Consider the following 15831-nt stretch of genomic DNA (forward strand, 5'->3'; position numbering starts at 1 on the left):
CCCACAAATTTTCTATGGGATTGAGGTCAGGGCTTTGTGATGGCCACTCCAATACCTTGACTTTGTTGTCCTTAAGCCATTTTGCCACAACTTTGGAAGTGTGCTTGGGGTCATTGTCCATTTGGAAGACCCATTTGCGACAAAGCTTTAACTTCCTGACTGATGTCTTGATATTGGTTCAATATATCCGCATTATTCTCCTGCCTCATGATGCCATCTATTTTGTGAAGTTGTTAGAAGTCCACCTAGGTGTCTTGATTGGGGCTGTACCAAATGATTGATGTATTAGAATAATTGATTATGCTTATGTTGTATTAATAGAAGGGGAGGGGTTATAAGACCCCTCCCTCTTTACATTTATAGGGTTCTAGACTACAGATTAACAATATCTATACAGTACATTATGATGTTTTAATATTGTTCCACAGTTGTTTTCTAGTTCTCGCTCTCTCTTTCTTATAAAGAGACCCCTCTGAGAAATGTGTGACAGACAGAACTCTGTAGGGGAGTGTAGGGGAGAAAACTACTCAGACATTGCACTATAAATCAACTTGGACATTTACTGCTAAGCTTTTAGATAACACACTAAAAGCCTTGTTTATATAGCTTTGTAGGCATGGTTTTGGTCTCATGAGTAAAAGATAATGACGTAGGCAGTGACATCACGAGGGCTGGATTTCGGGTTTGATAAAATAACATGGGACCTTTTCTTTGATGCAGAATTTACTCGGAAACATGCGTGCTATGTTACTGATTGTCAACTTCTGTCTGCAATTGCATTAATAAAGGTTTTTTAATGATTTAATTAAAGATATTGTCATAATGCTAATTTCACCAATGAACCAATGATTGACAAGGAAACAGGAACGAACGCTAACAAAGTGCACCAGTCCCTCCTGCAGCAAGCACCCCCACAACATGATGCTTCCACCCCCGTGCTTCACGGTTGGGATGGTGTTCTTCGTTTTGCAAGCCTCCCCCTTTACCCTCCAAAAATAACGATGGTCATTATGGCCAAACAGTTCTATTTTTGTTTCATCAGCCCAGAGGACATTTCTCCAAAAAGTACAATCTTTGTCCCCATGTGCAGTTGCAAACCGTAGTCTGGCTTTTTTATGGTGGTTTTGGAGCAGTGGCTTCCTTGCTGAGCGGCCTTTCAGGTTATGTCGATATAGGACTCGTTTTACTGTGTACTTTTGTACCTATTCCTCCAGCATCTTCACAAGGTCCTTTGCTGCTGTTCTGGGATTGATTTGCACTTTTCACACCAAAGTACGTTCATCTCTAGGAGACAGAACGTGTCTCCTTCCTGAGCGGTGTGACGGCTGCGTGGTCCCATGGTGTTTATATTTACGTACTATTGTTTGTACAGATGAACGTGGTACCTTCAGGCGTTTGGAAATTGCTCCCAAGGATGAAGCAGACTTGTGGAAGTCTAAAATAAATTTTCTTAGGTCTTGGCTGATTTCTTTTGATTTTCCCATGATGTCAAGCAAAGAGGCACTGAGTTTGAAGTTAGGCCTTGAAATACATCCACAGGTACACCTCCAATTGACTAAAATGATGTCAGTTAGCCTATCAGAAGCTGTCTAAAGCCATGACATAATTTTGGGGAATTTTCCAAGCTGTTTAAAGGCACAGTCAACTTAGTGTATRTWRACTTCTGACCCACTGGAATTGTGATACAGTGAATTATAAGTGAAATAATCTGTMTGTAAACAATTGTTGGAAAAATTACTTGTTTCATGCACAAAGTAGATGTCCTAACCGACTTACCAAAACTATTTCACAGTAAGGTCTGCACTGTATTCTGCGCATGTGACAAACTTTGATTTGAGACGCACACACAATATTGAGAAGGAGGGAATAGGGGAAACCGCAGCACGTTAGGACATGCCTCAGTGTTTGAAAACAATATCGTAGAGGCCACGAGGCAGTAGTCAGTGTGTCATGTAGACAGTCAAGTGAGCGWTACCCAAACAAACCTCCAAGATGAATCTACTGTAGCGCTCTCCAACCCTGTTCCTAGAGAGCTACCATCCTGTAGGTTTACACTCCAGCCCCAGTTGTAACTAACCTGATTTCAGTTTATCAACCAGCCAGTTATTCAAATCAGGTGCGCTAGATTAGGGTTGGAGCAAAAACCTTCAGGATGGTATCTCTCCAGGAACAGGGTTGGAACGCCCTGATCTACTGTAACATTGCCACTCACACTATGAATTTCCCAGCAATGCCCTCTGTTTAAAGACATGTTCCCAGGCCTCGCTCACAGTGACTCAGCCACCGGGACCAGGAGGTACACACCCTGGTTGTGCTACTGGCCGCCATCAGTGACCGTTGTTGGGCGCGGCAAAGACATGATCATAAACCACAGGGATGATTAATCTGACCAGACTCAACTTTTCCACCTCTTAAAATATGGTCCTTAAAAACAACACCAATCCTATTAAGACATGTTCTGGTACATTGGTGACTAAAAGTATTTAGTATTTTCACTTTGGGCTGGATGTGTAGTTCATATATGCATAATCTATGAGCAAAATTACTTTCTTCAATTAGCCACGAAATCCTTATTACCRTGATTTAAGGGTGTAGTGTGTCTAAAACAATGTGAACATCCTACTCAGACAGCACTAATTACATTTGTTAGGCGTTCCACATTCTCTAGGCCCTGTCTGTCAGTCGGCATACATCTCTACTGTACCACAACAGAATGGAATCCTTCTGTAGATTCTAGAACAAGCTTTAAAAAACAGCTCCATAGATGAAACATCACACTGTACGCTAGCAGTTTACCATCATTGTGATTGCTGCAATGTTCAGACTCGTTAGTTAGCCCCATGTTGTTCAACCTTTAAAGTTTATTATAGTATTAGGCTTTCTTAATATTTAAACCCAGTGGAATTCTCCTGCCATTAGAGGGGACTAGGCTAAAACACCTGGATTAGGAAAGATCTCTCTATTCTACCTATACTGAATAAAAATATAAACACAACATGTAGTGTTGGTCCCATGTTTCATGTGCTGAAATAAAAGATCCCAGAAATTGTCCATATGCACAAAAAGCTTTTCTTWAAAAAAAAAATGCACAGTAGATTAATGTTTTACTTTGATAAAGCTTTTACGGGGTTATTTCTCTTGTCTGAAGAACCCAGCCGACTGTGTGTTGTTACTGTGAGATCTGCCCTTAGGCCCCCCCAACACACACACACACACACACACACACACACACACACACGACCGCTACTGATCTGTGATTAACTCCACTCTGACATCACACCCTTAAGGCTTAGCTTCACCTTGGGCTGCTTCCAATGTCTGTTTGTTAGGCTTGCATGCTCGTTGTTGGTTCTAGAGACCTAAGTCCCAACTGGAATAATTGAAAGTACTCCAGTTGTTCATGACTGATGAAATCAAATGTAACCTTTTTATTTAACTAGGCAAGTCAGTTARGAACAAATTCTTATTTACAATGACGGCCTAAACCGGCCAAACACGGGCGACGCTGGGCTAATTGTGCGCCCTATGGGACTTCCAATCACGGCCGGTTGTAATACAGCCTGGATTTGAACCAGGGTGTCTGTAGTGACGCCTCTAGCACTGAGATGCAATGCCTTAGAGGGGCCCGGGGGCAAGGAAGAACACAGCTTTTGCGATCCATAACAATTTGGGTTAAGCCAAATAATTGTGAATGGTTGTATTGTCTATAGATTGTTCAAACATTAAACTTTCTTCCCAGTTAGAATGTCCTTTTGTAGAATGTGTAGGTGTATGTTTTTTACATTTTCTCTAATCAGCAGTTAAAACAATAACAAAGCGTCCTGCCGCCTGGGCTTGGAGAAATGTGTCCATGCTCAAATTCATGTCAAGGACAGACCATCGATGATATCAAAATGATAGTTTTAACCATGTTTTGAGGATATACAGTGTTTTACATTTACTTTGTTTACAAACATTGGATAGAAACACGTTTTATTTTGCGTTCTGATGGGGTTCGACAGTTGAACTAAGCGTTTATAGTTATGTTCTTCAAGAATCAATAGGTACATATCATGCATTTATAAGACCAAATGTATGTATCAACTGCATATTGCCCCTTTTTAAAGCTCCTTGGCTCTACCATATGGACCTGTGTTTAATACCGCTTGAAACTGTGTCTGTGATGACTGTCCTCATAGTCTCCCCCTCCTTACCTCCTCTCTCTTCTCAGGTCACGGAGAGTGCCACTGTGGRGAGTGTAAGTGCCATGCGGGCTATATCGGGGACAACTGTAACTGTTCCATGGACACGTCTTCCTGTGTGTCTGATGACGGGAAGATCTGTAGTGGGCGAGGCAGCTGTGCGTGCGGGCACTGCCAGTGTACAGAACCAGGGGCCTTCGGGGACACCTGCGAGAAATGCCCCACCTGCCCCGATGCCTGTGGCACCAAAAGGTACGGGACAGAGAGGAAGGGATGTGTGGAGGGAAAGAGGGAAGGCAAGAAGAAGAGTAGGGAGGGAGAGCAGGGTAAACCGTGTCCGTGGGTTTCTAATGTGCACCTGAAGCTGTGATTTGACCTATCATGGTAAGACGCATATCATCCATTACCATACATTAAGGTACAAAAAGGATTTAAGACACGTATAACTGTCTAGATGATTTCTGTAAAGGGTCTGTCAGAGTACCAAACGTGTACGCGGATGCACAGCAGTGTTCCAGGAATATTAGACAGTTGGCTTTCCATATTTTCTAATTCTCAGGGCAGCTCATGCAATTTAAATGAATAGGGGAGGCATACCGGAGATGCTTTGGTGTGGAGTTGTGAGGATGTGCGCTTTTGGGCTGCGCGCCCCCCATCGATGGTAGTCTCAGAGCCACACAGCTATATCACAATGGGATGCCAGACTATCGTGTCTCAGCGACTGTGGACTATGATTTGCGCTTCAGAAAGATATTAAGACGGCTCCCATTCCATTGGCGTCCCCCGAAAAAGCAAAAGGTTTACGACCCAAACTCCTCACTCTAATCACTCATCCTATATCAGGAGCAGAGCGTATCAGCAGGCTATCCCAGGGAATGTGTTGCTATCAGTCACAGTTGTACCCTCCCAGCATGCTCCTATACTCACACATGGCTCTCATTTCAGAGGTGAAAGGTGTGACCCTTGACCATAAACTGACCTTAAACTCGAGGCCTGGTCACCTCTGTGCTCCTGTAAACACGGCATGTATGATGTATGTAATTATGCCACGCACGGTCTCTCTTGTCGCTCTGTCATCYWTCTCTCTATCTCTCTCCACTCCAGGGAATGCATCGAGTGCCGGCTTTTCGACTCCGGAAGACTGTCCGACAACCAGACCTGCCAGCGGCTATGCAAGGACGAGATCATCACTGTGGAAACGCTTAGTGAGTAAACAAAACACTGACTGACTGTGGTTCCCCTCTCTAATATCAGCCGGCCAGCAGAGAGAGAGACACACACACACACACACACACACACAGAGGAGTATCAACATCTGTGATTAGCGTCTGCAGCAGTTTGTTGTTGATGCATTACAGACGTCTTCCCTTGTTCTAGTTTATTAGCTCTCTCCCACTCTTATTGTGCACAGCCTTGCCAAAACACGGTGTATGTACCGTTTGAGCTGTTTTAGCTAATGTGACATCACCCAGCTGCTCTGACGGGTTAGCTCAGACCAAAGTAACGCACGCTTCTCCAACCCACACACACGCCCATATGCCTCATCTGTAATTACTTATGAAAATAAATATACCCTCTCCAGTCCAGAGTGGGTGTCTGTTTGTTATTTTCTGGCGAGTGTCAGTCTGGGTCTCTAGTGGCAGAGCGGACGGACCTCTTCTGYTCTGTCCTCCAGGTAGCAGCTTATAATAACGGGCAGCGCCATGCAGCCAAACCCATCATTTGGTTCAAAGACAYGCAGCCCCATTAAAACATGATGCCCCCTGCCTACTCCCCAAATACCTCACCCTCTAAACAAACATGTAACTCTACCTGCACCCATAACTCTAAACTGTCATCACGTGCTGTCGTCTTTTAAAACCCACAGGTCTTAAGTGGAACATAGACAGTCCCAGGGTTTGGTCTGTCTGGATCCCTTCAGCATTTTGCATTGCGGGGGATAGTTAACTAGGAATGTTTTAATATGATAATGTTGCTTGTGGGGACATTGTGATGCTGAGATTGCAATAGGGTGCCGTTTCAGACGCACCATGGGCTCTGGATTTAAAGGGATTGTTATATCTTAAGGCCCTCCCTTCACTGTCGCTCTGTCCTCACTGTCCTAGATCTGCTCTGTTTCACTGCTTTCTCTCACTCTGCTATTCCAACCATCTGACCTCCCCTAATAGACTCTGCATGTACATTCCGGAAACTTCTCTCCCGCCRAAAAAGCAGAGAGGGGAGAAGAGGCTGAAGGGAATCGAGGGGAGATGGAAGACGGTGGAGGGGGTTAGAGCTAGTTTAATTCCTCAGTCCCCAAGGCATTTAGAATATTTGAATGATAGAGTTCACAAAAACAAGGACAAAAAAGCAAAGCAAATGGCTCTGTCCTTACTGTGGAATGCGATCAATCCCTTATCCAAGAGTGATTTCACAATAAAGCAATGCATCTGGATACATTTTCCCACATTGTTGTGTTGTTGGAGCTCTCACCATTCTCTTGTTTTCTTTCTTCTGTCTTTGTTTCTTCTCTCAGTAAGTTTCGCCAGCTTTTTTCTTACTTGTGTCTCAGCAGTGCCCATCTCTTTTTTTGTCCTCTTACAGAAACGGAAGACCCAAACGCTGTCCTTTGCTTGTACAAGACGGAGAACGAGTGTGTGATGAAGTTCATGTACTCTGAACACGCCAATGGCATGTCAGTCCTCACCGCGCTCAAAGAGCCAGGTCAGTACTGATACAGAAGACATGGACATAACATATCAGCCAGCTGCTTCTCTTCACATTCAAAGAAATGGAGGATAAAACAATAACAGAGAAGGCCATGTGTTGCAGTATGAAATAGTGTATACCATGTCTGTTTGTTATTATCTGGAGAGTGTCAGTCTAGGCCTCTTGTGGACATGCACTCTATTGGACAATTGGGTTATGATATTAGATCTGTTTTTTAACAGCTATTCTGTATAATTGTTTGACTCTTTCTTGCATCTCCCTTTGTCTATATTCCTATCTATCCCTCTCTTATATAATATTATATATATATATATATATATACACTGAACAAAAATATAAACGCAACAATTTTATAGGTTTTACTGAGTTAGTTTATATAAGGAAATCAGTCAATTTAAATTAATTCATTAACTAGGACTGTCTAGGAATGTATGGATTTCACATGACTGGGAATACAGATATGCATCTGTTTTTCACAGATACCTTAAAAAAAAGGTAGGGGCGTGGATCAGAAAACCGGTCAGTATCTGGTATGACCACCATTTGCCTTATGCAGCGCAACACATCTCCTTAGCATAGAGGCTGTTGATTGTGGCCTGTGGATCCAGAGCATCCCAAACATGCTCAATGGGTGACATGTCTAGTGAGTATGCAGTTCATTCAACAACTGGGACATTTTCGGCTTCCAGGAATTGTGTACAGATCCATGGGGCCATGCATTATCATGCTGAAACGTGGATGAATGGCATGGCAACGGGCCTCAGGATCTCGTCACAGTAACTGCATTCAAATTGCCATCGATAAAATGCAATTGTGTTCGTTGTCCGTACCTTATGCCTGCGCATACCATAACCCCATAGACCATAGACCACTCTTATGGCGGCTTATGGTAGAGAAATTAACATTCTATTCTCTGGAAACAGCTCTGGTGGACATTCCTGCCRATTGCACCCCCCCTTAAAAACTTGGATTATCTTGGCAAAGAAGAAATGCTCACTAACGGAGATGTAAACAATTTGTGCACAACATTTGAGAGAAATAAGCCTTTTCTGCGTATGGAACGTTTCTGTGATCTTTTATTTCAACTCATGAAACATGGGACCAACACTTTGACCATGGTGTTTATATTTTTGTTCAGTGTATATGTCTCTTTATATATTTCTTTGTGCATTTTCTTAGTTCCTGTGTATATCTGCTTTTTAATAATCTTTGTTTGTTTGTCTCCCCTCCCGTCTCCAGAGTGTGGCGCAGCGCCGGATGCCTTGACGGTCCTCCTGGCGGTGGTGGGCAGTATCCTGCTGGTGGGCATTGTGCTGCTAGCCATCTGGAAGCTGGTCATCACCGTGCACGACCGGCGGGAGTTTGCCCGCTTCCAGAGCGCCCGCTGCCGCGCACGTTACGAGATGGTGAGGAGGATGACTATCCTATTTATAACAGTGATTTACAGTGCCTTCAGAAAGTTGACTCTTTCAACATTTCGTTGTTACAGCCTGAATATAAATATTTTTGATGTCACTGGCCTACACACTATGTCAAAGTGGAATTATGTTTTTCGAAATGTTTACAAATGAATAAAAAATGAAAAGCAGAAATGTATTGAGTCAATAAGTATTCAACCCCTTTTGTTATGACAAGCCTAAATAAGTTCAGGAGTAAAAATGTGCTTAACAAGTCACATAAGTTGCATGGACTCTTTGTGCATTAACAGTGTTTAACAGAATTTCTTTATGACTACCTCATCTCTCTACCCCACACATACAATTATCTGTAAGGTCCCTCAGTTGAGCAGTGAATTTCAAACAGATTAAACCACAAAGACCAGGGAGTGTTTTCCAATGCCTCACAAAAAAGAAAGCAGACCTTGAATATCCCTTTGAGCATGGTGAAGTTATTAATTACACTTTGGATGGTGTATCAATGCACCCATTCACAACAAAGAAACAGGCGTCCTTCSTAACTCCATTGCCGGAGGCCAATTGTGACTTTAAAACAGTTCAAGAGTTTAATGGCAGTGATTGTAGTTACTCCACAAAACTAACCTAAATGGCAAGAGTGAAAAGAAGGATGCATGTACATAATGAAAATATTCCAAAATATGCATTCTGTTTGCAATAAGGCACTAAAGTAATGCTGTATAGAAATTAACTTCATGTCCTGAATACAAATTGTTATGTTTGGGGCAAATCCAACACATCATGGAGTACCACTCTTCATATTTTCAAGCATGGTGGTCGCTGCATCATGCTATGGGTTTGCTTGTCATCAGCAAGGACTAGGGGGTTTAAAAAATTAACTAAATAGATCTAAGCACAGGCAAAATCCCAGAGGAAAACCTGGTTCAATCTGCTTTCCACCAGACACTGGGAGATTAAWTCACCTTTCAGCAGGACAGTAACCTAAAACAAAAGGCCAAATATACACTGGCGTTGCTTACCAAGACGACATTGAATGTTCCTGAGTGGCCTAGTACCAGTTTTGACTTAAATCAGCTTGAAAATCTATGGCAAGACTTGAAAATGGGTGTCTAGCAATGATCAACAACCAACTTAACAGAGCTTGAAGAATTTGAAAAGGAATAATGGGCAAATATTGTACAATCCAGGTGTGCAAAGCTCAAGACTTACTCAGAAAGACTCACAGCTGTAATTGCTGCCTAATGTGGTTTTACCATGCATTGATTCAGGGGTGTGAATACTTATGTAAATTAAATATTTCTGTATTTCATTTTCAATAAATTATCAACAAAAATCGAAAAACATGTTTTCACATTGTCGTTATGGGGTATTGTGTGTAGATAAATGGGTGAGAAAATACATCCATTTTGAATTCAGGCTGTAACACAACAAAATGTGGAATAAGTCAAGGAGGGGTATGAATGCTTTCAGAAGGCACTGTACATATAAACAGGTTGAATTCATATGTGACTGAGCCACATTAGTTATGGGAGTCAATGAGGACTATCTATTACACTATCTATCAAATGAAAGGCTGTGTGAATTGCTGTGATGACTGTTTTGGGACAAGAGTAGGTCTATATAAGTTATGAGACTTGCATGTCTGAGAAGGATAGGATATAAGCACATCCCATTTGAAATGCCAAGTTGTGGAATGTATTGTTGTCTTTCATCTCATTGTGGTGTACATCTAATGTACTTTTGGAACAGTTTCCATGTATCATAACACTGAAGCCATATGTGGGAACTGGGGTAGGAACAAATATGTATTTCAAAGTTTTATTCCCCACGTGCACAGGATACAACGGGTGTAAAACAGTACAGTGATATTCTTACCTTGAGCTATTTCCCAACAATGTAGTAATACTAATAATATAAACTCAGCAAAAAAAGAACCGTCCCTTTTTCAGTACCCTGTCTTTCAAAGATAATTCGTAGAAATCCAAATAACTTCACAGATCCTCATTGTAAAGGTTTTAAACTCTGTTTCCCATGCTTGTTCAATGAACCATAAATAATTAAGAACATGCACCTGTGGAATGGTCATTAAGACACTAACAGCTTATAGACGGTAGGCAATTAAGGTCACAGTTCTGAAAACTTAGGACACTAAAGAGGCCATTCTACTGACTCTGAAAAACACCAAAATAAATATGCCCAGGATCCCTGCTCATCTGYGTGAACGTGCCTTAGGCATGCTGCAAGGAGGCATGATGCAGATGTGACCAGGGCAATAAATTGCAATGTCCGTACTGAGACGCCTAAGACAGCGCTACAGGGAGACAGGACAGACAGCTGATTGTCCTCAGTGGCAGACCACGTGTAACAACACCTGCACAGGATCGGTACATTTGAACATCACACCTGCRGGACAGGTACAGGATGACAACAACTGCCCGAGTTACACCAGGAACGCACAATCCCTCCATCAGTGCTCAAACTGTCCGCAATAGGCTGAGAGAGGCTGGACTGAGTGCTTGTAGGCCTGYYKTAMRRCAGGCCTACAAGACATCACCGGAAACAACGTTGCCTATGGGCACAAACCCACCGTCGCTGGACCAGACAGGACTGGCAAAAAGTGCTCTTCACTGACGAATCGCGGTTTTGTCTCACTAGGGGTGATGGTCGAATTCGCGTTTATCGTCGAAGGAATGAGCGTTACACCGAGGCCTGTACTCTGGAGTGGGATCGATTTGGAGGTGGACGGTCTGTCATGGTCTGGGGCGGTGTGTCACAGCATCATCGGACTGAGCTTGTTGTCATTGCAGGTAATCTCAACGCTGTGCGTTACAGGGAAGACATCCTCCTCTCTCATGTGGTACCCTTCTTGCAGGCTCATCCTGACATGACCTTCCAACATGACAATGCCACYAGCCATACTGCTCGTTCTGTGCGTGATTTCCTGCAAGACAGGAATGTCAGTGTTCTGCCATGGCAAGCGAAGAGCCATGGCAAGCAACCTGTTGGATCGGAGGGTGAGGGCTAGGGCCATTCCCCCCAGAAATATCCGGGAACTTGCAGGTTCCTTAGTGGAAGAGTGGGGTAACATCTCACAGCAAGAACGGTCAAATCTGGTGCAGTCCATGAGGAGGAGATGCACTGCAGTACTTAATGCAGCTGGTGGCCACACCAGATACTGACTATTACTTTGATTTTGACCCCCACTTTGTTCAGGGACACATTATTCAATTTCTGTTTGTCACACATTTGTGGGACTTGTTCAGTTTATGTCTGTTAACTTATGTTCATACAAATATTTACACATGTTGAGTTTGCTGAAAATAAATGCAGTTGACAGTGAGAGGACGTTTCTTTTTTTGCTGAGTTTAGAAAATATTATAAAACATTTAAGTATGAATAAAAACCACACAAGAACTACGATGAGAGTTAAAGAAACAAGAGAATGCAATTTTGTCATTTCACTTTGCCTATAAGAACCATGATGAGCACGTGCAGGTCTGGTTAGGCTAAACTGTATCGCAGCCTATGAGATAATCTCAATTGCTTGCATCCCCTCTCCCCTTCTCCTCAAAACACATTGGAGGAAAAGGTCAGAGGATAGGGACCTCTGGCTTTCTCATTCAATGGGTTTTGAGSAGATATGAGAAGTATGCAATTGAGATTCACCCACTGACTCAGAGTAGCCTTTCATCAGTCTACCAAAGGTTGCATCTTTGCAGAAAAATGTATGTCCGGTAGCTTACAGGCTGTCAGTAGCTTGCAAGTAGATACTGAGAAATAATCAGTAGGCCTAATATTGCATGATTCATTCTACATTTTTTCCATCTTTTTTTCCTAACAATAGGTTAAATTCCATTGTTAAAATGTCTTCATTAAGTTACAAATGTAACAGTCCTGGTTGAACCCCATATGCGGGTGCAGGTAGCCTAGTGGTTAGAGCGTTGGGCCTGTAAACAAAAGGTTGCTAGTTCAAATCCCCGAGCTGACAAGGTAAAAATCTGTCGTTCTGCCCCTGTACAAGGCAGTTAACCCACTGTTCCTAGGCCATCATTGTGAATAATACACTGCTCAAAAACATAAAGGGAACACTTAAACAACACAATGTAACTCCAAGGCAATCACACTTCTGTGAAATCAAACTGTGACCATGACAATAAATTTCACATGCTGTTGTGCAAATGGAATAGACAACAGGTGGAAATTATAGGCAATTAGCAAGACCCCCCAATAAAGGAGTGGTTCTGCAGGTGTGACCACAGACCACTTCTCAGTTCCTATGCTTCCTGGCTGATGTTTTGGTCACTTTTGAATGCTGGCGGTGCTTTCACTCTGTGGTAGCATGAGACGGAGTCTACAACCCACACAAGTGGCTCAGGTAGTGCAGCTCATCCAGGATGGCACATCAATGCGAGCTGTGGCAAGAAGGTTTGCTGTGTCTGTCAGCGTAGTGTCCAGAGCATGGAGGCTCTACCAGGAGACAGGCCAGTACATCAGGAGACGTGGAGGAGGCCGTAGGAGGGCAACAACCCAGCAGCAGGACCGCTACCTTTGCCTTTGGTGCAAGGAGAGCACTGCCAGAGCCCTGCAAAATGACCTCCAGCAGGCCACAAATGTGCATGTGTCTGCTCAAACGGTCAGAACAGAACTCCATGAGGGTGGTATGAGGGCCCGACGTCCACAGGTGGGGTTGTGCTTACAGCCCAACACCGTGCAGGCGTTTGGCATTTGCCAGAGACACCAAGATTGGCAAATTCGCCACTGGCGCCCTGTGCCTCTAAACAGATCAAAGCAGGTTCACACTGAGCACATGTGACAGACGTGCAGTGGAGAGCCGTGGAGAACGTTCTGCTGCCTGCAACATCCTCCAGCATGACCGGTTTGGCTGTGGGTCAGTCATGGTGTGGGGTGGCATTTCTTTGGGGGCCGCACAGCCTCCATGTGCTCGCCAGAGGTAGCCTGATGCCATTAGGTACCGAGATGAGATCCTCAGACCCCTTGTGAGACCATATGCTGGTGCGGTTGGCCCTGGTGTCCTCCCCTAATGCAAGACAATGCTAGACCTCATGTGGCTGGAGTGTGTCAGCAGTTTCTGCAAGAGGAAGGCATTGATGCTATGGACGCCGTTCCCCAGACCTGAATCCAATTGAGCACATCTGGGACATCATGTCTCGTCCATCCACCAACGCCATGTTGCACCACAGACTGTCCAGGAGTTGGCGGATGCTTTGTCCAGGTCTGGGCAAGGAGATCCCTCAGGAGACCATCCGCCACCTCATCAGGAGCTGTTCCAAAATTCTGAGGCTGTGGCTTAAATGTCCATCCTGCCTCAACATGTGCATGTTAATGAACTGACCAATTTTTCAAACTTTCTGTTACTCTCTCCCCTTTTCTCTCTCTCGCTCTCTTTCATCTCTATCTCTCTCAAGGCCTCCAACCCCGTCTACAAGCAGCACATCTCCAGCCACCCAATAGAGACAGACTTCATTATGTATGGCAAGTCTTACAACGGAGCAGCCCACTGACCACCTCCCCATGGGGGTGTTGGTGGGGCGGGGGCACGGCAGGACCGGTCCAAGTAGAGAACCAGGAGGGGTGGGAAATGATTAAATAAACTTAACCATCTATCTGATCTGCCAAGGACTTATGACAAACAGAAGTAAAAGTAGTAGTCTGGATTGTTTCTGGGGACTGTGGCCTTACTTTTTTCTCTCTCTGACTGAGGAGAAACAAAGTGACCAACTGCCATGAAGTAATGAGATATGACTTAAAGCTCTAGGCTGCTCTGTATGATTTACTGATGTCAGTAGAATACAGCCCAGAGGACAAGCAACAACATTCTCCTGGTCTGGAAATTGTTTAGAGGACAGAGACAATAATCTGTGATCCTCTGCGTCATCTCTCTAGCTAACAAGCGGATGTTATATAAGCAGAATGAACTATGTAGACAGAACAATGAAACCCTATCTGTCACTGACAATTTGTGTTAAATTGCCAACCTCACATCACAAACCAGGGTTTCTCAAACTCTGTCCTCAGTACCCCAAAGGGTGCAGATGTTTGTTTTTTGCCCTAGCACTACACAGCTGATTCAAATAATCAACTAATCATCAAGCTCTGATCATTCGAATCAGCTGTGTAGTGTTAAGGAAAAATACTAAATGTGCACCACTTGGGGTTCCGAGGACCGAATTTGGGAAACGCTGTCATAAACTATAACATCTCCTTCACATAAACAGCAATATTCATTGTACAGACAGCCAAGGCATCGACTTATATTTGTATGTATATTTTTTTTACTCTTAAAAATGCCTTTCCTGACACTCACTATGCATCCTCCTTCATAACAAATGGAAATATGAATTAATGTACATCAGCAGGAGATTTTCAGGTTTATGAGATAATAACATCAAATTTTTTTGTGGACTTTGGCATCATGGTACTAACATTAAAAGAGCAGTAGTTTTCTTACCCTTGTTTTGCACAATAGATTATATTATTAGGAGAGGCTCAAAGTGACTAAGAATCTCCATCTATTCTCATTGTGTTTGTATTATTGTAGTTGTTACACTCCATATGCACTTCTTTCTCTAGTCTTGATCTATTGTTTGTGCCGTGTCAGCACCTATTGTCATTGCCAAACAAATAGATACATTTGGATACAGCACAAACAGATCTGGGACCAGGCTACTATTCAGTATGACTGGAATAACCCTGCTCTCTGTCATGGCTACATTACTTGCACTGTGAGTGTGGGTGGGCGGAGAGACAGGGAACGTCTCTAAGCTCTGTTGACATGGGACATAACTCTCCCTCACCCATTCCAACAGGAAGAAGCAGGCTAAAACATGCCACTGGAGTTATGAAAGGGCTACAGTATGAGATGGGAGGGAAGACTTCTCATTAAATGTGTTCCATGGCCTTTTTTGTGATGGTGAGCTAGGCTTGAGAGTGTGCGAGAGAGAGCGGGAGACGATGGACGAAAAGAGTGTGCGCACTAACGTTTACGGATGTGTGTGTGCCAAACGCAATAAGAATCCCATAAAAACAATCTGCTTACTTGTGTGTCTTGGCACCATGTGAGGAAATGCATTAGCCCTTTCCTGTACAGCATTGATAATTCACCATTAGAAACCAATAGATTTACAACACTACTATGTGTATATGTCATTCTGCACACAGAGCAGGTATTCACAAAACAGCAATAAATGGATGACTTAAAAGCAAATATATCCCATTTATTTGACTTTTACTCCCATGGTGACMCTCTTGCAATATTTCCCCCACCCTTGTCCAGAATCCTCCACCTTTTATTTGTTTTACCTATGCATAGTTTCACCTGTACATAAATCATGAAACTATACTTCCTAGCAGCAGCATATTTCCAAATAACAAAAATAAACAGCCAGTTTGTTATTTTTTGAGCGAAATGAACTGCTAGTATTGGAGGGTGACTGAATGTTAAGAGAGGCATGAATGAATTGGGGGTCTGTCTTTGGCTTAGACCTCAGGTGCCAGGGAAGCTGTGT

The 15831-nt window shown here is 43.3% G+C and overlaps 1 protein-coding gene across 1 annotated transcript in view; it reads left to right on the forward strand.

The window, feature by feature from the left end:
• itgb5 (integrin, beta 5) overlaps nucleotides 1–14773 on the forward strand; it is a 68225-nt gene extending 53452 nt beyond the window's left edge. The window contains exons 11-15 of the mRNA XM_024006355.2: nucleotides 4211–4433; nucleotides 5286–5386; nucleotides 6765–6884; nucleotides 8130–8296; nucleotides 13732–14773. Of these exons, the coding sequence (XP_023862123.1) occupies nucleotides 4211–4433; nucleotides 5286–5386; nucleotides 6765–6884; nucleotides 8130–8296; nucleotides 13732–13827 (707 nt within the window). The 3' untranslated portion in view covers nucleotides 13828–14773. The remainder of the gene's footprint in view (nucleotides 1–4210; nucleotides 4434–5285; nucleotides 5387–6764; nucleotides 6885–8129; nucleotides 8297–13731) is intronic.
• Nucleotides 14774–15831: the final 1058 nt, after the last annotated feature.

Source organism: Salvelinus sp. IW2-2015, linkage group LG2 (assembly GCF_002910315.2).
Source record: "Salvelinus sp. IW2-2015 linkage group LG2, ASM291031v2, whole genome shotgun sequence".
Classification (NCBI taxonomy): domain Eukaryota; kingdom Metazoa; phylum Chordata; class Actinopteri; order Salmoniformes; family Salmonidae; genus Salvelinus; species Salvelinus sp. IW2-2015.